Here is a 24,942-nt window from a genome sequence, read left to right on the forward strand (position 1 = left end):
CTTACTCATTGCATGTAGTCATTTGAAAGATTTTTAATAATAACATATTGATTAGTAAAGCGTTAAATTTGAAAATAAAGTCTTGGAAAAAGGATTCCTCAAAGATAACCTCCCCTGTAGAGAAAATTCCTCTAATGTGCAGAGTAAATTGCCAAGCCCTGCCCTTAACCACCGACCAAAGAAGAGATATGAAAATGGTCTGAGAAGCACAGTAAATGCTGAAAGGTATTATGTATGTTTGAGGCCACCACCATCACTAATATATGACTGTAAGATTGAAAAACTATGTCCCTTTTAACACTGCTTCCAGTTATGCACTTAAGTGACACCCTCCGAGAAAGGGGAAAAACGGGAAATGACAAATGGGATATGAAGAATATAAGAAGATAGAAGGAAACATGAGGGGAATATTGTGACAGAGGTTTGAATAAAGGTCGTCAGATGTTTCCCTCCATCTTTTATGGTTTCATTTCCTGGTTTCCTTGGTAACAGCTGGGTGGTGATTTGTCCTGATAAGTAAGACGGAGAAAGCATCATGGGATGGAGAGGATAAGGGAAAGGAAAAAAAAAAAGGGAAGAAAATAATGGGAATAAGGAATGTATGTGAAACATGACTCTGATTTTGAAGGAATGTGGGATATTAGCATGAGGATGCACAGTACATACTGAGTGGGCATTAAAACTGCAGTTGTTAAAGAATGGGAAGGCCTCATTGATGGTACTGTACTTAATAGGGGTGGGAAGCACCTGACCCCTCCTGATACGATAGCATCACAATACTTATGCCACAATACGATATTTTTGCGATTTTAAACATATTGCAATATGTTGCAATATTCTGCAATATTCCGCATTATGTTGCAATTTATAACCTTCTCTCCAACTTCTAATTTTTCCCAATTTCAAATGATGTCCCCAAACGGGAAACTTTGTGAACGGTTTTATCTAAAAATAACCATTTCTCTGTTTGTTCATATCACTTTAATTTTACTGCTGCAAAATGGGATGGTCAAGCAGACAAACTGACCAACACATATATAATAAAAGATCAATACTTGGTGCCTATGTATCGATACAGTATTGCTGGAGAAAATATTGTGATACAATGCTGTAGCATTTTTTTCCCCCCCACCCTTAATACTTTAGTGTTTATATGTATGTATGTTTATGAAAAAAAGGTGTTTGTCTGTCTTCAAGGAAAAGATAAGAAGCTGCTGACAGACACAAAAACAACCTTGTAGGAATGATGGGTTCAAACCAGCATACCCCTCTCTCTCTCCCCTTATATTATCTCCCTTGTATATTTATTTCACTTTTTTAATCTTAATTCTGCTCACTCTTTTTTATCTTGCTGTATGTTTCTTATTTAATCTTTCCCAACTCAGTGGGGACTGAGAGATGGCTACGTTGCTTTGATGAATCTCTTTTTTAATTTTTTACTTGGAATAACTCAAAAACAAGTCAGATGGATGAAAGGATGGACAGAGATGGATGGTTGGTGGCCTGTGGGATGTGGCTTGTTGTACGTGGAGCCTGCTATGTTATAAAAACAGCACAGGAAGGGTTTCCACAGTAACCATGGAGACAGGAAGCAACTTTAAGAGATTTAGAAAATTGAATGAATAGATATTTGTAATACTATATTCATTTGAAAAGGGTGATCCTTTTAAAGTCAATTTTGAATTAATTTTTTCTCTCATCTTTTTAACCATGTGTCTGATGCTGTGTTCATGTCATATGGGAGTTGGGGTAATAACCCGTTTCTGAATTGTAAATGGAGTTTACATCAACATCCATGTTGTTGTTGTTGTTGTTATTATGCAAAAACTCATTGTTTGAAGTTTTGATATCTAACTTGGCGATTAATAATACAGAAATAAATATTGATGATCCATGTCAGCCAAAATTTGTTGTTAAAACCCAAATTAAATGGATGGTGTGCTATTTCATTAATGCACATGTTTTCAGCCATGTGTGTGGCATGGCTCTAGGGATGGCTACGTCGGACCACCACTTTGGTCCAGACTGTGATATTTTAACAACTGTTGAATTGAATGCCAGAAGATTGCCTGGCTTTTCCTCTAACATCTGGTTGATATTTGAGTTTCTTCAGTGAAATGTCAGGAGAACCGCTGGGTGGATTGCTATGAAATTTGCTACAGATATTAATAGTGTATTAACTAATATAATATCTTTGACTTTCTTACATTTTCATGTAGAACCATCATCCGGTCAAAATTTCTATTTGTCCAATTCCTGCAAATTGCATTCCCATCAGCCTCAGCTGTACTTTAGTGCTAGGTTTAGTGCTATTTAACAATTATTAAGATCCTTAACATTGTAAACATTTTATCCACTTAACATCAGCATGTTAACAATGTCATAAGTGTGTTAGCATGCTGACGTTACGTCATGACTAAACAGTAGACTTAGTCACGATTATATGACCTCTCCTTAACTCACCACTGTTACAAAAACACATCTGTGGTTTCCATGGTGACTTGTGCGCTCCGTGTGTTGTATGTATCTGAAAGCAAGAACCTCATTGTTCTTCATCCAAACGCTTTCTTCTTGTTGTCTGTGTTTGTGTTTATTCTTACTAACTTCCGTCCCAGTCACCCTACATCGCTCTTTCCAGTGAGGTATCCAAGAAACATGTCCTATTTCACTCTACAGGTGATCCAACAACCAATTGTCCTGTATCCCCCAAAGACACTGTACAGTCAAATATCTGATAAAATAATGTTTTGGTGAGGGAAAAAAATAAATCAAAACACTGAAGGCAGTAATGCTTGAAACAATTTTATTTATCAAGACAAACCAGCTGATATTTTTTAATAAAACAATAGAGAAGAACACAATAAATTATTTAAGTAAAGCATACGGTTTCCTCGTGAATATTTTTTCTGAATACAGCAAAGCAAGTTTTTGCTAAACCTTTCTCTGACTTGAAAATATAATTGTACAGTCCCCACAATGGAAGCTGAAACTCTGGACCAAATGTTATACAAAGCACGATGATCTGAAATGTGTCCATTGTGTGGTTATGACTCTCTTATCTGACGTTAATAAACAATTCAAAAAAGTCCAAACAATTACACAAGCAGGTTTATATGTATGAATTTAAAATGCATGTGGTTCTATTGTAAAGAACTGGAGGAGGAAACAAACCTGTTATGAGAAAAAAAGAGGAATGTAACTTTTGAGTGTGCAACAATGGAATGTGCTGATAACGCCAGAAAACTGGCACACACACACACACGCACATACACACACAAACACACACACACACACACACACACACAAGCATGCACACACCCCTCATACATGCATGAATATAGCAGATTTCATAAAAAGCTCTTGCTCGAGTAACAATACATTTAGCAGCAAAGCATCTCGGAAAATGACACGTTACCTAATCACCATCTGGCTCGATGGCTACTGAAAATATAACTTTTTTACCTGCCAACCTTCCTCTGTGAAAACAAATCACCCACTCTGTACGAGCTGTGTGTTTATTTTTGTGTTTTTAAAATGCCACACACAGAAATGAAAGCAAACTTTGCATGAGAACAGAAGAAAGAAACTTTATAGCAAGGTGGGGCTACAGCCCAAAAATGTGTGGGTGTGGGTCTGGGTGTGTGGGTGGAGGTTGTCTGGGACAAATTACTAGGAATTTGACTACCACACAACCTGACACACGTTTGGATCCCACACCTGTCAAATAACACCCGTGACACAAGTACATAAAAAAGCCATTGGCACACAGCTGATTGGGTTTCACCAAGAACACAGGATTGTCCCATTGTCCCCAGTATTTTTTTTTTTTTGTCTGCCTTTAGAACAAAAGTAGTGTGTAAAATTCCTTTTTCTCTGTGTAAGCAGGCCTAAACTTATGGGAGGGGATGATGGAGGGATTTCCCACATCTGGTTCATGTGTTTGGAATTGAAAAGTAGTTACTTTGAATTCTTGTTCTATTGTTTTAATACGCCACACACACACACACACACACACACACACACACACACACACACACACACACACACACACACACACACGGTTATGATATCAGACAGGTCACTTTAGAGACGTGGGCGTAGTTAGCTGATTGACAGGGTCAGACTCATATAAGGGCTGTGGTGGTGTTGATCTGATTTACCCAGCCATTGCAAGTGTGTGAGATGAGATTCATTCAAGAGACTGGCTGCGGTCGAAAAGTCAAAATATTACCTCCTAAGTTCTTTTCCCAACCACTTTTCCTTATGGTAAACATCATGAGGTCATGACGTTTACCATAACTGCGTTGCAAGGATAATTTAACTGCCCTTACACTCGGCTGTAATCGTACAGTGGCGGATGTTATTGACTGAGTCTGCCGGTGAAACAAGCGCAAATGAATACTGGGTCTGTGCTTTCTAAACGTGATGTTTCATGCAGGCTTAAAAAATGTGGACAACCCGGTGGGAAATATTACTTCACCATTTTATTTCCCTTCTTATTCTGCAGTAAAGATGTCGTTTCATGTGAAGCACTCACTGCATGTCATTTCGTTGTTATAAAACACTTCAGCAACTTCAGCAAATGAAGTTAATTCCCGATTAGGATGGTTGTATGAAAACAATTGTTAAATGTATGCAAGATAAGCAGAACGCGTTAGATCTATGAATCTACTGTAGGCTACATATTCTATGTTAAATAAGGATTAGATGGTTGCGGGTGGGTGAAAAAAATACATCATTAACGAGGACAGTATTCTCTAAACTGTAAACACAGCGGAGCCGAGACGTCACTCAATTGATTGTTTCATAAGCTAAAACTTGTGTCATGTTTTCTCTTCAGATTTTAGTTTTGGGATTTAAATATCCCACAATATCAGCTACAGTGACATTACTGCATGCTTGGAAACATTTACAGTTACTAAAGAAAAACAGCTTTCTTATCATTACAGTAAATCTTTAAAGAAAACACTTATACATCACTACAATGCATCATTTAAAAGCAATATCTTACAGAGACTGTAGAAAGGGTGCAAATAACTTATTTGGGAGGGTGTGTATTTCAGGTAATCGATTTGAATGGCGTTTGAGCCAATCCATGTAATTGTCACATAATATTCCTACTTTTACACATGGTCATAATAATGTAGTCCTATATAGTGACTTTTTAACAAAACATGTATATTGAAATAAGCCATGAGGGGCGAACAGGTAACTTGTTTCAGACGCTACTCTGGGCTATAAATACAACACCAGTGTGCTCTGTTCTGAGTTCTGATGCTCACTGTCATTTTAAACGTTGGAGAGGAGAGTAAAGTTCTTGCATTAACCAGTTTATTAAAACAAACCGTGCCAAAAAGTACATTATTATCAAAAGGCTTATAAGATGTGTTGCAATGTCTCACAGAAAATGAAATGTACGCACAGTGGGTACAGGATTACGGCTTTAGTGTGCACCTTTATATTGATTAGGAACGGCAAAATGGTCATGCGTCGCTTTAAATTTTGCTGGCGCAAGGACTTGTGAGACGGCAATAACTCCTTTTCTTCTGTAAAGGATTGTCCAGTGTATCCTATGCGTAAGGAGGTAACAAAGGAAGCATTGAAGCACCTTTCCTTATCAGCCACTTAGATACTTCCGGGTCATTTCACTCCATTAGGAACCTTCCTAAGCAAAATTGACTATTCGACCGCAGCCTATGTTTCCGAAAGGAGCAGCCCGCGGCAGGCTGAGTGCTGCAGACCACAATTGGAAAGAGACTGTTGGAAGAGACATTTTCTTGTGTCTTGCAACACAATCTTTGTAAATACACCTTTTTAAAACTTAAACTACAACACGTAGAGCGGGCTTGACCAAGGCCACTGGAAAGCAGACCTGGAGCGGATTTCGCTCCCAACGGGGTGGTCACCAAAGCAAGGAGGCCCATGTCCGCAGCACGAATTGAAACAGCGGCTGGGGGAATCAGTTTAACACAGCACAACCCCTCTTAGGTAGGAAAGTATAGGCTCATCCAGGCAAGCATAGGTCTCATTCTCACGTTAAATGCATCACGCAGGGAGAGGAGACCAATACCATTTATGTTTAGTAGCTGTGTCTTTGTTCTACAAGCCTTGGTTTAGCTTAGCCGTTAACACACACACATATACAGGTATCAGTTGTATTTTCAGCAGAGAACATAAGAACACCAAGAACATTACACTAATTCCCACAGATCTCTTTTTTACTGTGGTGCTCCAGCAGACTTGCAAAATGGGGTCAGATTGTGATACTCATGAGCATCTTCATGAGGTTATAAAGCAGCCTGACAAAAAAATCAGTCGAGCTGAATATGTGAACATGCTGATTGAAACCGCTGAAGTAGCTGCAATCTTTTATGTTCTGTATCTTGAAAGTGGCTCCTTTCTCATCCAGAAGTGCTGGTAATCTACGAACAGGCAGCTTGATTTGTCCCAAAAAAACTCTTTTCTCTTATGTGTTCAGGGACTGAGGATCACGGTTTTATTCGTGTTAGCGGAATTCAAGTTAGCAGTTGAAATGCCAGGAATGCTCAGAATACTGGGCAGAGCACAGCAGTCTGAACTCACTTTTCTTTTCATGTGTTAGAGAGTGATGAAGGGAGAGAGGGAGTGTGTGCTTTAGAAAGCGGGAGAGATGGAGTCAGTGAGAAAGAAGGAAAAGGGGCGGGAAGCATATGGATGGATGGACAGACAAAGGGAAGCGTGAATATATGCAGACAGGAATGTGTGAAAAACAAGAAGGCTTCGCTAATAAATAGAGCAGTGAAGATTTTAGTATAAATAATAACTACTCTTTTTGTCTTTAAGGATGGAGCAGAAGCCTAGAGCGAATGTGTGTTTGAATGCGTTAGTATGCCATTTAGATCTAGAGGGTTGTGGTTAGCCTAATTTCACATCAAGATAAAGTGTTATTTTGGTTTACGCTTCCTCCAACCCCTCTCCCTCCCTCATTCTGTCTCATGCTCACAAATCTCAGCATGCTTCTGGCTGAAGAAGGGCTTAAAGTTCCTACAAACACACAAAGATGCAAATATATACACATAAAATATGAATAAACGTTTCACACAGCAGTTGGAGTCAAATTTGAATTCAATCAGGTTGGCATCCATTAAACTCCTTAAATCAAAATGTAAATGTGAGTTTATTATAATGTTGTTTTTTCGTAGTGTGGCATGGTAATGTTTTTGTATTCCAAAGAATCTTGAATCAATTTGTTTTTTAGAAGAAAGAAATTCTGATTTGAAAAAGGAAAAATTTAGACAAGTTTGGCCTGTGTACAGAGGAAGGTAGGTGGTTTACTTGCAAGGACAAATGTCACGGTGTATGATGCGAGCTGTGTTTTTTTGTCAGTCAAAATGCTGCCTTCTTCTTTGCTGCATGTGTGTATGCGTTGCTGCAATTATATGAAGTCCGTTGCAAAATAGATAAAAGAGGAACTCGTCCAACAGTTCCAGATGCATGTGCCAGTCTGGGTGTGTCAGCGAGGGGGCTGGGAGGGACACGCACACTCACACTTTTCATGGTGTGTGAGGAAGATCTCATCTATGACCCAGCGCACTTTCAGCCTCTTAGGGCGCTCATACAGAGTGACCTCTGGGACGTACTTCAGCACCTAAAAGAATCAGAGAATAAGAAGGCAGGGGTGAGATAATGTATTCACTTTTGCCTGGATTTTTGGTAGGTGTTGGAAATACTTTGTCTACTCTAGGACTGGGTAACTTCAATACTTTAAGGCACCGGCCAAATTGCCTTCACAGTATTGAGTATTGAAAAAAGCCTTGTCATTCAATACCCAATTTTAATAACTAAGGAGCTATCAGCGTTCAGGAACTGGTCTCAAATTCACGGTATCCATATTGAAATTTGAAAGACAGCCAGCCATAGCTAACTCATTGTAGCTGATGCCAATAAATCCACTTTGAAAGACAGAGACATGAGACATGTAGAGAAAATAATAATAATAAATAATCAGCAGGAGCTGATGTAAAGTGTGTTTTTAAAGAACAAAAATCTTGGCATTGAAGCAAGTGAAGGACGCCAAAATATAGAGTAGATTAGATAGCAAGCAAGGTTTCTAAGAATGCAATGGTTTACAGTCTGGGGGCCCTTCTACCCTTTATCTTGTTAATCGTAAATCACCACACTGAAATTCATATTCGTATTTGTCTTAAGGGTAACTTGGAGCACTTCCCAAAAGGGCAACATCCAGGACATATTGCCAAGGGACTCACTGCTGACTGTGCAAAGAAAAAACTGTGTCTTAGAAAACATATATAAAATCAGTACAGTGCACACACAGATTACAGATATACACAGACTGATATATGTATGTGGTTACCATTTATACTATGTTAAGTTGGCACATTGAGTTTTCAACAAAAGACTGTCATTTAAAAATGTGGAAAAAAGATTACAAGGCCCTGCTAAGACTGAGAGTCTCTGGAAGTACAATGAAAATGATTTGATAGTCAGAATAACTCTGTTCACTATAACTGACTTTTTTGCAGTTTGGCCACATTGTTTGCAGGTGCCACTACTAATGTGAAAAGAGAATGGAAGTACAAATTGTTCCACAACAGATGCAGTCAATTTGTTCTCCAAAGCACAGTGAAAGCAAAGCTGCCCTTCCCAGCACTGAAGCAGTAGTGTGAGTAATGTGTTTCTTTAGAAGTTAAGTCAGTGAAGGAAGCAGTTACATAAGCTAAGTTTCCATCCACTTGTGAAACGAATTATCTGAAGTTTGGTAAAACAAACTCATGCGAATAACGCTGGTGAAAGTGTGTTTCCATCCAACAGCTTTAAATCGAATAAAAACCTGTTGCGTAATGATGTCACATGCTGTTTTGCGGTCAAACTGGTATATTGAATTGATTTTAGACATTTTAAGGTGTTTCCATTCATTTTTTCACTGAATCGCACAACATTCAAACATTTGCAAACAAAGTTTCTCTAGACAAAATGGATTGCGCCATCTACCAACAAAATGATCAATATTGCACAAGTTGTAATAGTGCTTATGTGCCGCTGCGAGACAACTCTTTTTTTTTTGAGACACGTCTCGCTGTTTTAGCGCCTTCCATTTACTCCTCTCTAGTCTCTTGTCTCCTCGGCCGTCCACTTACGTCGGTCTTTGTTGACGCCCGCCATGTGTGCAAACAGAGCGGAAATACTGGGTGAAAATCAACTAAAAACTTCTTGGTTTTGTGGCGGGTTGCAACCATAAAATGACCTAAAACTTAATCACAATTCATCATTTATACGGTAAATGTTTCCATCAGCGTTGATCAAATAAGCCGTATATCGATCAAGATAAAATCCGATGAGACTGAACGTATTTCTTTTGAGTCGATAGTCATGAAAGTCAATCAAATTTTATGTTTTTTTATTCAATATCACTTAATAACGTGTGGATGGAAACATGGCTATAGACTACGAGGAGAAGAGGACGGAAATTTCTTACATACGCGCACACACAAAAACACAATGATACGCAACCACGCACTCATGCAAGCATTTTTCTGCATGCACACACTAGACATAGCACAGTTACAACCCAAATCCTACTTTTGTCTATATTTCCATTGTATGATTTTTCAACAGCGAGAGAGAGACACAGAGAGCCCTGTGGACCATGTTTCAATAATGAAGCAATACGAGAACAAAGACACAAAGAGAGAGAGGGAAGAGAGAGAAAAGAATGAATGAGAGGCTTAAAGAGCAAGAATGATTCATTGCAAAGGGATAAATTGAAAATGGGAATTGGGAAGAATGAAAGGATGATGGAACCCTAGAGAGACAGAGAGTGATGGAACGCTAACAATGCATTGAGAGATGAAGATTCGAGAGAGAAAGATGGAGGCCGACAGACGAAAAGAGGAGAGGAGCAGGGAGACAGTGTGAGGCTGATGGTGTATTGCTCTTTTATTGTTTATTTGGCGCCTGCCTCTGCATGCCCACTATTTACCCACCATCATTTTAGCCCCTTTCAGGCTCACACCAAACGTGCTGTAAATTTTAGGGAGACATTAAATGAACATATTTTATTGTAGCCTTATTTAAAGCACTAAGGCCCCTATTTTAACAATCTGAAACGCAAGTATCAAACGGCAAACGCAAGTAGCTTTGTGGGCGGATCTCGGGCGCTGTTGCTATTATACCGGCGGGATAAATGACTCTTCTACAAAATCTACATTAGCCTACTACATTAGTAGCTGCAGCTGTGGTTTGGGCGTAACGTGCAATAAACCAATCAGAGCCTTATTTCACATTCCCTTTTAAAAGCAGGCGTGCTTGTTCCATGGTGGATTGCTATTATAATAAAAAATAAAAAATATTAAGGTGCAAATCTGCCATCATAATATGAATGCGCACCTGGCTTTTAAAGGGAATGGGAGATGACTCTCTGACTGATTTGTGGCATGTTACATCCAAAACACACCTATGAATTAATGAAGACACTAAGTACAACCCTTTTGAACCATGAGTCTGGGGCACGGACCCTTTTTTCCACCGTCAAACTAGCAAAGGTGGATTTGGACACGCCCTAAATGCACCTGCACCATGCAATTCACATTTTGTGCTTAGATCGTTACAATAGGGCCCTTTACTTCTTCATAAAAAATAGTTTCAGACTTTCTGCTGCTTCCTTACGCATAGCAAGTACCAAATATTGCACCATGACAGAAAAATTCCCATATTTTTATGACTCATCGTGTAATCAGTATATGTGTGTTTGTGTCTACCTCGTGTAGTTTGAGTGTCGTTTTGGAGGCTTGACAGGTGCAGCCATTGTTCCAGTTTTCAGTTCCACAGCCACAGTTGCCTCCACAGCGTTTGACCAGGAGACATCGAGGGAAGAAAACAGCATTGGTGGCCCTCAGCTCCTCGCGCAGGTTTACAGAGTAGTTGCGAGGCGTACAGCTGTACCGCTTGACGTCGTCAAAGAGACGGTTTAGATCAACTGAACAGTGAGTGAGATACAGAGAAAAGATGACTGGTTAGTTACGTTATTTCATGCTGTATTTAAGTTTCCTCTTTGCTGTTGTGGTTTTGAACTGCACTAAAGAGAGACAAAAAGACATTTTGATTTATCATAGCTTCGCATTAATAGAAATGTGGGGCATTGTTGGGACAGACAGAAAAGTGGAACTGGGGAGGGAGGCTAAGTAGCTGTAATTCACACTCAAAGTATGCTCAAAATTGATCTAGGGAAAATGGTTGGAAGGTGGAGAGAGACTATTAGATATGAGTAGAATTGCAACAACAATTGACTGTAGAAGAACAGATGGAGAGATGAGAGATGCAAAGATGCAGAAGGAGAGAACAGAGAAGGAAGCAGGAGCCATTAGATTGCATATTGACTGCAGTCTTTCTTCATGTCATCACTTTAAAGGAACACACCGGCTTATTGGGACTTATTCACCGTATCCCCTAGAGTTAGATAATCCCATACACACCCTCCTCATCTCTGTGCGTGTCGTAACTCTGTCTGGCGCACCCACCGCTAGCCTAGCTAAACACAGATGCTGGAGTTAACTGGCTCCAACTAGCCTTTTGCTCCTAATAAGTTACAAAATAACGGCAACATGTTTCTATTGTTTTCATGTTTGTGATTTGTATAGTCACAGCGTGAACAAATAACAAGGTCACAGGAGACACAGCCGTCTTCCAACCGTTTACAAACTAGGAACTATATGCTCAGATGCTGAAGCACTGCAACTTCTGCTACTTGGGTGGAGTGATTTGCTAGCCAGATTGTGCCCCCGTGGTTAGGAGCAGAGAGTAACAACAGTGTTTTTCAGGTGTTGCGTTAATCACTCCGCCCAAGTAACAGTGTTTCTAACAGTTGCTTGATGAGAAACGTTACAAACCCTGGGAAAATATTAGAGATGTATTTGAAAGATGGAGACAGCTTAGAGCCCAAAAGGATGCAGAGGTGGCTTATTTCCTCCTGAACATGTAGGTAAGCATTAGCTTCAGGCTAATTTATCACGGCTACAAGGGACATGCGTTAATGTCATTTCAACATTTGTGTACTCCCATTGAATTACTTAGCTAGAGTACCCGAGCTGGTTACTTGCAAAAATAGTTGAGACACAGCCAGTAAAGTGATCCCGATAGGTCCTGGCTAATGCCGCCATGCTAACCCTGCTAACGGCTAACGTTACTAGAGGAGCAGGTATGCGGCTACGGCTGTTTACACTTTATAGCCTATAGCCTGTTCAGCGGCCGTGGCCAACAACAGTTAGTTATTTGAAGCCAAGAGAGGGGGGCTGCAAATCAGAAGGAGAGGACCGTGAGTTTGCAGTGAACATGCCGTTTTTTAGGTCGGGTAGAATCAATCTCTGTTGACTCGCATTCATATTTTTTCAAAAAGATATGTACTGGAAGTAGAAGAACATGACTTTGGCCATTTGTTCGTGACCTTCTACTTCTCAATGTATCGACTGGAATAATCTGAAGTGTATACTCCTCTCATCGGTTTCGGAAGAGGCCCAGCACCAATGCTGCTAACACTGGCATCGTTGCTAACGGTGCCTAGGGTGCTTAAAAAAATGGGCATTGTGGGCGTTTTGTCAGTTTAGAACCGGGAGGTGTCAGTAGTATTGGTTCTTGTGACATCCCTTATTGTAAGTGCAATGATACGTTAAAGTTCAATAAGTAATTTTACTTTATAAAATTGTATGAATGTGTGTCCCAGGCCAGGATAGGAAATGAACTAACTATGAAAAGATCAGCAAGCCATTGACAGAAAAGTTCAAATTTGATTAATTCAATAAATAATTATTTTTTGTCTTAAATCCACCAGCTTTTTCATATTTACCAACATTTGCAGCATCCTGAGCCTTTTTGTAAAGGTTACTAGGAAAAAATTGCATCTTTTTTTTGCAATTGTTACTGTCTCTCGCAACTTTATTGCAACAAAAATACAAAAGGCATTTCAACTTTTCCCGCAAATTAAAAAACAAAGCTACCGCAAATTCTGGTATTTTTTGTCGGAACAATCTAAAATACAGGCTGCAAAATCCTGAATGGACTGAGAAAAGAACCAGAAAAATCATCGCAAGCATTTGTATAAATTTTCTAGCATGAGGGACGAATTGAAAGAGTGAAGGAAATCTAGAATGTGTCTTCTATGGAATATAGTGTGAAAACTAGTGTGAAAAAGAGGCAATCCTGGGTAACCACAGGTGGTTTGAAGGACAGACAAGTCCTCTCTGCACTGAGGTAATCAGCAAGATAATAATCATCACAACATTCTTAATACCAGTGTTTTTGCTTACTTTAACACTAGTTCTAGCCACTTTAATAATAAAAGGCCTCTCCGCCTCTTATTAAGGAAATCTGGTGTTAAATTCTGTGCATTGTTGGACACATGCAACCACTTTCCTGAAACCGCTTGCGGGACTGACACAAGTCGGCCCGTGGCGTGTATGTCCGTGCCTGTCTCCGCCGCCTCCACCTGCAGATTGTCAGCTGTGTGTCTGCCTGGTTTACTCCCTGATGGCCGATTTAACTCACCGGTTCTCGTCAATATCGTTTCATGTGTCATGTAGCTCTCCACAAGCAGAAAAAAGAGAAGCTTAAAACGCAACTTGCAGGTTCAAAGTTAGGGCTGACAAGTTACTTAGCAGTTAAGAAATAGATTTTATAGCCTATTTACATTTTGTCATGCAAAAGACATTTTTGATAACTTTATAAAAAAAAGAACGCATTGTCACCAAAAAATGTAATTATCGTAACTTTATTATCAAGGTAAGATGCAATTAATAGTGACTTAGATTTTAGGTCACAATGTGCAGCCCTAGCAACCTGTAGAGAACGTACAAAGTTAAATTGCATGTTTTCATTTTGAGGAAGTCAAACTTGCGGTTTATGTCACGGTGGTTGTAACGTTAACCAGCCATGCCTGGTCCTCCGGTAACGGTAGAAGTTAGCGTGTGTTCAGCCAGCATCAGTTGGATTTGATTCACTGGCTGTGTCTCCATTTTTTTTGCAAGTAACTAACTTGAATAGGCCTACTCTATCTACATTAATGTAATGCAAGTACACAAATGTTAAAATTACTTAGTTATCATCTAATTAATTATTTACATCTGAAAAAGAGTGAAGATTAGAGCTGCTTTGGACGCACACACCAAATCTCAACTAGTTAATTATCCTCCGGACCGCTGTAGTCTTTTTCTTTCTCTTTCCTTTCCCTTGGGTGGCTTTCCTTTCGTGGTGTGAAGCGCGCATCCACGCCACTCTCCACTCCAACAACCACGACTGATAGACGGCCTTTTGTACACTTTTGCTTTTTGAAGCGTGACGGCTACCCTAGCTGTGGTAGGTACTGTGAACTGCGTGGCAAATGAGAGTTGATTGCGATATATGATCTCAATGCTTATGGGAGAAATTCTTACACAATGTAGCTTTAAGAAGAGGGAGACTGAACAACCTGTAAAGAAGAAATTCCTGATGTGTTCACATATGTCAGAATGTGACTGTCCTCTGTCCAGCAGAAAGAGGCAAAAAGCACTACACTCAGAGAATAGAAGAGAGTATGGCTCCACCTTGCCCCTTATAAGTCCTGTACACCCTCTGCAGCTTGCTCCGCTGACAGAGCAAGCGGATATGAGACTGAATGAAAATAGAAGCAGGGTTTGGATATGAGGGCCATTTCTACAGCCTGTACAGGGTGGAGCTGGCTGTTTGATTCTTTTTTTGAAACAAGCACATATAGCCAAATAGAGGGTTAAACGGAATAATCTTTTTTTTCAAAACAAGTAATATATATATATATATATGAAGATGATTTACATTTCTCAAGTCATTGCTAGATGTTTCACTTCATTGAAGTGCAATTACGACCGTCACAAGAATAAAGGACTTGTCAAGATCGATATTTGGAGTGAACTACAGCTACTACTTGGGGAGACTGGCTTGTTTTTTTAGCTTTGCTGCAACAATAAAGATCAGTCATTCAATAGAAACTGCCTAGAAATCACATGTCCTCAGTAACAGTGACATTGCTGCTTGACGTGCAATACTGTGTGTGAGAGAGAAACCACATGGATTTGCAGTGAGGTCAAAGGAGGCGTAATAGCATTGATAATCAATGAGCAATTGTTCACAAAAAGAAATCTGTGCTGATGGGGTTTCTATTCATGATCCACAATGTGGGAAGCCAAATGAACTACTACTATAGAGAGAAGAGCAGGCAATTAAATATTTTGCTTTGGTAATACAGAGAGAGATGGAGATAAAAGTAGCTTACAGTAGAATGTCCATCCATCCATCTATCAATCTATCGATCTTTATCCGGTCATTCGGTTGCGGGGGAAGCAGCTCCAGCAGGGAACCCCGAACTTTCCTTTCCCGAGCCACATCAACCAGCTCCGACTGGGGAATCCCGAGGCGTTCCCAGGCCAGGTTGGAGATATAATCTCTCCACCTAGTCCTGGGTCTTCCCTGAGGCCTCCTCCTAGCTGGACGTGCCTGGAACACCTCCCTAGGGAGGCGCCCAGGAGGCATCCTTACCAGATGCCCGACCCACCTCAACTGGCTCCTTTCGATGGGAAGGATCAGCGTCTCTACTCCGAGCTCCTCTTGGAGCTTCTCACCCTGTCTCAAAGGGGGACGCCAGCCACCTTCCTGAGGAAACCCATTTTGGCCGCATGTACCCTGGATCTCGTTCTTTCAGACATGACCCAGCCTTCATGACCATAGGTGAGGGTAGGAACAAAGACTGACAGATAGATCGAGAGCTTTGCCTTCTGGCTCAGCTCTCTTTTCGTCACAACGGTGCAATAAACTGAATGTAATACTGCACCCGCTGCTCCGATTCGCCGACCAATCTCTGCTCCATGGTCCCCTCACTCGCAAACAAGACCCCAAGGTATTTAAACTCCTTCCCTTGGGGTAAGGACTCATTCCCTACCTGAAGAAGGCACTCCATCGGTTTCCTGCTGAGAACCATGGCCTCAGATTTAGAGGTGCTGATCCTCATCCCAGCCGCTTCACACTTGGCTGCAAACTGATCAGTGAGTGCAGAAGGTCACAGGCCGATGATGCCATCAGGACCACATCATCTGCAAAAAGCAGCGATGAGATACCACAGACCACAGCACTCCACCGTAGCTTCAGCAATGGAAACTTTGAACATTGTTCATTTATGTTCAATGCCCCTGGCCTCCACAGGGATGCACAAAAATCTCCACTGGAGGTGTAAGATGAAAGTCCGTCGGATAGGGGCCTCCTCCAGACGTTCCCAATTTTCCCGCACTACCCATTTGGGCTTACCAGGTCTGTCCAGAGTCTTCCCCCATCACCTGACACAACTCACCACCAGATCGTGATCAGCACAGACGTCCAACAACAGACATCCACTCTGGTTTAGATCAGGGAGGCCTTTCCTCCCAATCACGCCTCTCCAAGTATCTCCATCATCACCCACATGTTCGTTGAAGTCCCCCAGCAGAACTACGGAGTCCCCTACTTGAGCCCCATACAGGACTCCATTCAAGGTATCCGAGAAGGCCGAATACTCCGAACTCTTGTTTGGTGCACATGCACAAACAACAGATCAGATTTGGGCAACTCCGGAGTAGGACAGAGTCCAACCCCTATCAGGGTGTATGGTTCCAGAACCGAGACTATGCGTGGAGGTAAGCCCCACCAGATCTAAGTGGTAGCGCTCTACCCCCCGCACAAGTTCCGGCTCCTTGCCCCACAGAGAGGTGACGTTCCATGTCCCCAGAGCCAGCCTCTGCCGCCCGGGTTTGGTCCGTTGAGGTCCCTGACCGGTGGCACCCGACCCCAGCGGTTCCTCCCACAGGTGGTGGGCCCAAAATAAGATTGGTTATAAAAGGCATTCTGTATTAGAGAGAGTTGCTCTGAGCCCATCCGCTGCACAGTGGATTATGTCTGCATTTTTGTGAGTATTAACAACTGAACTGACAACTGATTCAGATAACATGTCTGTGGTATGTTTAAATCAGGAAATGTATTGGTGTATTGAAAAATAGTGAGAAACCCAAAATAATTACTACGTCCTACTCATTTAAATTTTATGAAAGAATCTTTGCTTTATAATCTGGTTTAAACCCCATCATTTTAGCTACAGGTAGAATATAGTGTGCTATTCTTTTTTGCTTCTCCAGTGTAGACTTAAATATACACATCAAAGACAGAAATCACTATTTTAAAAAAAGCGTTGGGTGTTTGTAACAACAACAACAACAACAACAATAACAACCTCATAGGCTTTGTAGAATATGAATAAAAAATGTAGAATAGAACTTCAATGCATGTTTTTCTTCAGGATATAGCTTATGTTAAACTGTCAGACTCATGCTGTGGTATATGCAGCATTTTGTTAATGGTTTCTTATTTACATGTATTTTTTGACAAAGAATTACTAATTGCAATGATGAAAGGACAACGTTTAATGTTTTATTTGGTCACAGGCACAATGACAACTGCCTTAACTAACTTCTGTCATCTGTTATGTTACAGAGTCGTTATCAAGCATTAATAATTAATTTCATCAAATATACTTTGGCTCACAGACAAATCCTAGTCAAGTCCTGCATCTTATTTTGTTGTGAAAAGTACAGGTGACAGAGAAACTATCATTTCTGTTTTTGTGAAATTACTACAGAGCAAAATAGATTTTCAACAAGTGACGGTTTTTGACGACAGAACAGAGAGGATGTCAAGTGTCATTACACGTGTCTCTAACAGCTTTAAAGTTTTGGACCGGGATTTATTTTCTGCGCTTTTAGGTTAACCTAGTTTATGTGTGAGTTTCTTAGACTTTAGTGTCCCAATTAATATTGTTGATATAGGGCTTACCATTCTTCATGGTAATAAAGGTGGGTGTAAGCTACGGAGTATGTGTGTGTCTTAATGAAAACAAAGCCAAGCTGCTGACTGTGGCAGATTTCTGCTCTGCTGCACAGGTTGAATTTGCAATTAGAAAGGGGTATGCCTGTACAGTGTGTCAAAGACCTGCAGCGCCTATGCACCCTTCTTTAGTGTTGCAGGACGCATAAACTCTTCACATATGGAGCCTGCTAATGCCAGCCGAGCACACGGATGCACTGGTAAATAGAAATAGATTTGCTGTCAAGCACACACGTTTACTAAGGAACAGGAGAGCACTCAAGTAGAAAGGCCAAAAGAGTGTAGGAAAGAGATACAGAGGCACAGGTGAGAGAGACAGCATTGAAAGCACTCGTTTCCGTTGCAAGCTTGAATGCTTCTATACTGTAGACCCCCACACACACACATGCTCCCATTATTGAGGTGACGTGTGGGTATTTAATAAGTGTATTTGTGTCAAGAAATTTGCTGTCTCTGTGTATTTTAAGGACAAAATCTATTGCCTCAGTGACTTTAGGTCATTGGCACTGACTTCACAGGAAAGAATTGCCTTGAGCTGCTGGTCCTTTGTCACCTTACACCTGTCACTGACTCATTTTTAGACCCACTGCAGGGCAAACTGCTCATTTGATGATGCTAATACTACTTTAGGCTACAGTATGTTCTTGCATCACAATATGAGCTGGTTTCTCATTTTTTTCCTTTTCACTAATGATCTTTTATATATGTGTATTATATTGTGTAGTACTGTATGTGTGAGTCTTTCAAGTTCAAAATGTACTTTCACAACCAAATTTATCAGAATGTTCTTTTAATACTATTTCTTTTCCTTTTTCTACAGTATGTTCAGCTTAGGGGAGTTAGAACACAGAAGTTTCTTCTACCTTTTTTATAGTCCTTCCTACATACCAAAATGTTAAGATACAGTCAACCACTGAATATGCAACACTTTATTCAGATTGGCTGTAACCCGTTCTGCTTTTCATCATAAGCCAGCAATATGACTCCATCACAGCCCTAACTAATAATTTACTTCAAATTACTGAGCCATAGACTTTGTGCTCGGCTATACTGTACCTCTGAGTTTTATATTGTAAATGGCGCAATATGTGAGAATGGTCAGCACAAGACAGCATGCTCTACCCTCCCCTCTAATACACCAGCTATGAACAACTGCAGCAAAATACTGTGAACGCAGCAGAGTTGTTGAGGATCATCACCAGCAGCACAATAAAATGCGATGAGAACATCACCGCTTTTATCTTCCTGCATCAACCTCACAAACTTAACATGTCATTACCAGTCCACTGGTCTCATTTAAAAGTCTTCTTGTGTTTATAGTTCAATATTATTCTGAGAACTTTTCCAATATCCACACAGCATAACACTGTACAGAAACCTTCAGAATAAACTATGCTTAATCCATATGACTTTACATTAAGTGGAATATTAAAACCAAAATTATATTTTTATGGCTACACAGTTTTCTCCCTGTAGTTAAGCCTGATATAAAATATTTTGGATTTCTAGAAACATCTTCACTAGAATTTTAAAGCCCTATACACAATTCACGAAGGGTTGCAAGTACTGTCAATCTTCTGATTGATCAGCCACCAACTATGCAGCTCTACACAACGTTTTGACACTTGTAGGTCATTGTTTTATTACACACAAACACACACACACACACACACACAAATAAATGCTGAAAAACTTACTTTAATTTTGTACTCTGTTTATAGTTTGCTAGAATCCAATGAATTGCAGATACCATCTATTCATCTACTCATTGTCTTAGGTTTCAGTTTTATATTTATTATATGTATAAAACTGTCTTGTACCACTTCCAGCAGTTATTAAGATAAGATATTAAGACTAAATAAAAGTGATTATCTTCATACTCAAATCCCAGTCATGCAGGGACAGTGTTCTGCAATCTGTGTACATATGTCTATTGGACAGTTTCATTAATGGCTTTAAACACGTAAAGATATAAAGTATAGCTTACCTTTATTATGTCTGCTTGCCAGATGATAGGCCCTGGATCTATAATGTATTTGTGTTTGAGTGTAGATGCTGTCCAGGTCCTGTCTCCAGGTGTCTGGGCTTAAGGATCTGAACAGCTGTTCCACCGTGTCAAAGGCAGCTATGGTCCGGTCCAAATCCTCCAATGAGAAAGGAACCTCTGTGACTGCTTTTGGCATGTGCTCTGCACCAATGTCCTGCAAAGAGCAAAGGTAAAGACAAAATTAAGAATTCTATTATTCATTTGAGCCTATTCTATATTCAGCAATTGTTCATTTATAACTGGATCACCTACAGCACATTATGAGATCCCAGGCAGCTATGTGCCAACACCCTCAACATTTGTGGGTCCCTTTATTATTTTTTACTCCAATTATTATGCAACACAGAACTATAATACAATCCCATTTAAATGGTTACTGGAGAGCTAGGAAATACGTCCCAATGATTTTTGCAGTGTTTCATGTTTTTGTTTTGTTTTCTTTTAATTTGAAAGCAATGGCTTTATGTACAGAGATAGAAGGGGTACGTCTGCAGCTGAGGAGGCATTGGTTTTCCTTGAGGGAATTGAAAATTTCAGACATAGCTTTTGACATTTTAAATGACTACATATTGTCATCTGTATTTTACTTTAATTTAGAGTTAGTTTTAAAACCAATTAGAGGATGAGAAATAAAAATAAATGTAATTAATGTATCACACTTTGTATTTTCTCATTAATGTGCCAACATGATCTTAATGTAAAACAATCACAAATCACTATGCAAACCAACAGAGTAGATTGTTTTTCAGAGCCCTTATTTGAATATGAAGTGGAGGATGCCAACAAGATGCACATGTACATGTCATCTGCACTGGTAGTGACATACGTATCTATACGTACACACAGAAAAAGCCAACACCCACACACATAACCATTATCAATTCATGCAGAACAATTGCCAAGCAGCCCAATGCACACTAATTATTATGGGCACATATGTCACTGAACCCCAACGCTCATAAACACAAATTACACCAATGTACTTAAAAACAACTTTGGAAAGAAATAAGTACATACATGCATGAATGTGTTCTGTGTGTGGGTGGATATTAGCCTATGCAAATGGCCCACATGTCATATTACAGTAGTTGGTGTAGCCATTGTTCCCCATTGTGTTTAAGAAAACATATATTTGGTGACAGGGTTTGAAGGCAGGTAGGCTGTGTTGGAATGTCATTTTTTTCTGTGCAATAAATAGTATCTGCAAAAAAAAAGTTGTCAACAGTTTGAAACAAGAGAAGTAAAGTATTACTTTGAAACTATTGTATAAAACTGATGATGGTGATGACATTTCCCTAGCTGTAAAAACTGTTAAATACACATCCATTCATTCTTCCATTCAAGGGTTAATGTGTGAGCTCTTTCTGACAAAAAATATATCTAATTTTATCTAACATTTCAATTCTTGGATTTTAACTATTCTTATAGTGTGTATGTGTGTGCAAGACTCACCAATATTGGAACAGTGACAGCCTCCCAGTTGGTGATGGATGCAGGCAGAGGACAGTCAAACTGCATGATTGGATAGCAGAAATAAACAATCATCAGTTGATCAAATGAGCAGACAATGGACGAAAATCCATACAGAAGAAAAGGAAAAGAATGATGATTATTGATTGGCAGGAATTGTGATCTTCTGTGTGATGATACCTGTGTGGTTGTTCTGTAGGTATGCAAGGGTTCTATTTTGTGTAGGATTCGCCCTCTAAGAACTGTTGCTATCGGGTCTACCCCTTATACAGTTGTGAAGATTCCTTTGTGCACAGGCCTCTCTTACGTCCGCAGGCCGCTGGCCACTGGCTGCTTCCTATTTTTCTTTAGCAACAGTTCGAAGACTTCGAAGAACAGCGATGTCTTCTTGTGTACCGATTGACGTACTGGCTAAAATCTAAATCCTGACGGAGGAACTTAAGCTGCAGACGATGGCAGCCGGCCGGACAGTCAGGTAAGGATACCACTAGCAGCGACACCCAGACATCCCAGAAGGGGATATCTTTTTAGGGCATAAGCCCCCTTACTTGTTTCCCCCAAGAAATGGTTTTCTTTTGGTTTTGGTTATGGAGCACTTTTAGAATCCATGCGACAGGGACCAGCTACAGAGAAGGTAGAGGAACTAGTCTATGCTATCTGCTTGTGGATTTTGGTGTCACAGGTGGCATTGACTACATCAACTTTGCCCTTAACCCAATAGTAACGGCTCTTAGAGGGCGAAACCTATACAAAATAGAATCATAGTTACGTATTGTAACTCCATATTCTATAAGTATAGGCATAGCCCTGTAAGATCCAAGGCACCTGCTTCACTAACATTGGCTGAAGAAAAATGCTGATGTTGGGACCAGATCTCTGGTCTTGCAGCTGTAATATACAGTAATTGCGGACGTGCAGGGCACAAGAGCGCAAAAGAAATCTTCACAACTGCGCATGCGCAAGAGATAAACCCAATAGCAACAGCTCTTAGAGGGCTATGTCTATACTCATAGTTCGGATGTGACAATATGTAAGTATCATTCCTGCTGTTGCAGAAACTGTTTTGAAAGTGTATCTGCGTTGGATAGCTGACTGACTTTAAAGCATTGTTGCACTCTAGTGGTTATTCCACCTGGTTTATTTCTTCTTTTTTTAGACATGACATTGATGCTGTGTATATTTCTTCATTTGCTCACAGTTACTGTAAGTGATGGTTGAGGGGAGGCAACGGCAGGAAAACCACATTAAAAGGGTTAAAGGGTGCAGCTAAAGGCAAATGGATTATACCTACAGTATTACTCCAATGCTCTTGCTATTTTACTATTCGAATAGTTGCCTTCAGCTTGTCGGAGATGGGGTGGAGTTTCACATGTTATGTAAGGTTATGCAAGATGTGTCTGCCTGTCTAGCTGATGGTATGTCAGGAAAGTCCTAAAAGAATTTCATGTGAAGCTGGTCACAGCAAGCCTGTCTGTGTGTATTTGTGGAAGCAATGCGACTCGTTTCGTTTAGCACGTTTAGTTGATAAGCACTCATTGTGACATATTTAGAACACATACACACATTATTTATCGTTTTCACAAGCTGTCTCTGACATCACCCTTTTTACACACACAAAGAATTTCACTGGCAATCAGACATCTTCTGTCAATATGAAACAGTAAATCTGTCTCAACAATACCAATACACTGTACCCTCACTTTGTCTGTGTAAGTGTGTGTCTGCAAAGTTGACATCAAAGCCTGTCAGTGTGAAAAGTTTTAGTTCAACAGATTCTCGCATTTGGAGTTTGGATAAATGTGCTCATAAACGTAAACCCAAACCAGCTGTGTGTGTGTGTGTGTGTGTGTGTGTGTGTGTGTGTGTGTGTGTGTGTAAATACATGTTTACAGAGTCTTAGTCTCATTTCCTTTTAAGGTTAAATTCCTCATGTAACGCATCTGGGGACATGGATGTAGAGGGATGACCAAAAATCTGTAAACATCCAGGTTGTAGTCATATGCCAGCTACAGTACCAAACTCTTGCTTATTTTCAGCATGTTTGTATTATTACTTGAAAGAAGATTGTTGATATTTGAAACTGATGGAAAACTTTTCTAACTGTAGTTTGGTTTACTTATTTTGGCCTTTTAGTTCTCATGCGTTTAATGTTCACACTGCTTTTATAATAATAATTAAATCAAGAGGAGTTACTCACATGGACTTACTGGTAACTCATCCATTCATCTGTTTTCATCCTGCAATTTTGTGGGAAAATCAATTTCCGGTGAATGACTTTACTTTACTTATTTATCTTCACTGGTGTCAAAAAACAGATGAACATGTCGAAAAAAAGCGTACTGTAATATTGCAGGGGATACCAAATATAATCACGTACACAATATATACTTTATTGACAGGTCACAGTCAGCCGATGGATTCAATAGTTGCTAAAATTACGTATTCTATCACACAAGCCTCCGCGGTTGGTCTGCTTTGCTTTCACACCACAAGAACCCGAGTTTGTTTGATTCAGACAAAAACAGGCTAGGTGTAAGGGCACCCTAACGATCTACAGATTACTGTAACTGATTTACTTTTTGCTATAAATAGCAATTCAAATTACAGGGAAATAAAGCATTTGTACATTTTGGACTATATGATGTCTCATAATTAGCTTTTTTTGTTGTTTTTTGTTAATTTCATGTAATTTAATGTTTTTTCTTAAGAAAAATTTGTTATAAAAGCAATGACGCCATATTCACCGGTGGTGAGGAAACAAATTCTTATTTACAGTTGCAGTCTACTGGAGGGGCCACCAGGGAGCTACCCTTTTCAACCTCCATTTTGTACAGTTTGGACACTGGAGCGTCTGAGGATTAAGTATGTGAAGGAGACGGGGATGAAGGCAAGAGCATTTCCCTGTTGACTTTTACTCTGCATGACTGGTTATCTCGCTTACAGCAAGGGGACAGTCTAGTTTGTAGATAAATCACACCGGCCACATTTATGCTGTTTAATCTGTGTCTGAGTTTTAGCTAATTTACATGTTGAAGCCTGGAAAAAAATTATGTGGTTTTCTGTTTCACTTACTGACACTTCTGGGGTCTCATTTTGGAGACAATGGGAATTGGCTACGCAAATGTTGAGGTGTTAAAATGATGTCCGACTGCAGAAAGTAAATGCGGGAATAACAATTACTCGTAATATTTTCAAGTATTGATGTCTTGCGCACATTTCTTCACTCCATATCATCCATGTTATCAAGAAGAATAAATCCAGCAGTGTTATTGTGCTGAGGGATAATTGTTCCATAAACGCCTTATAAAATCCCACTCAAATCTTAAATATAAATTTGTTCTAAATATGTAATCGTTGCTGTCTCACCATCACATTGTTGGCTACGGAGCCCAGGAGAAGGAGATGTCCAACTGCTTGGAATACAGGATAGCATCAAATACCCTAGCATTAGATAACGGAAGATCACAGTCTAAATAACCAAAGCTCTGTCTTTAATACTGTGCATATATCATCAAATGTCA

The 24,942-nt window shown here is 39.9% G+C and overlaps 1 protein-coding gene across 2 annotated transcripts in view; it reads right to left on the reverse strand.

Moving 5' to 3' along the window:
- Positions 1 to 3,916: 3,916 nt before the first annotated feature.
- The window catches only part of pdgfd (platelet derived growth factor d), a 66,679-nt gene continuing 45,653 nt past the window's right edge, over positions 3,917 to 24,942 (reverse strand). The window contains exons 4-7 of one of the 2 annotated variants that reach the window (XM_032509841.1): positions 21,404 to 21,463; positions 19,892 to 20,105; positions 10,758 to 10,975; positions 3,917 to 7,627 (exon numbers count right to left, since the gene is read on the reverse strand). In XM_032509841.1, coding sequence (XP_032365732.1) covers positions 7,493 to 7,627; positions 10,758 to 10,975; positions 19,892 to 20,105; positions 21,404 to 21,463 — 627 coding nt within the window. In that variant the 3' untranslated portion in view covers positions 3,917 to 7,492. The remainder of the gene's footprint in view (positions 7,628 to 10,757; positions 10,976 to 19,891; positions 20,106 to 21,403; positions 21,464 to 24,942) is intronic. The other variant, XM_032509842.1, reaches the window with a different exon arrangement.

Source organism: Etheostoma spectabile, chromosome 3, assembly GCF_008692095.1.
Source record: "Etheostoma spectabile isolate EspeVRDwgs_2016 chromosome 3, UIUC_Espe_1.0, whole genome shotgun sequence".
Taxonomy (NCBI): domain Eukaryota; kingdom Metazoa; phylum Chordata; class Actinopteri; order Perciformes; family Percidae; genus Etheostoma; species Etheostoma spectabile.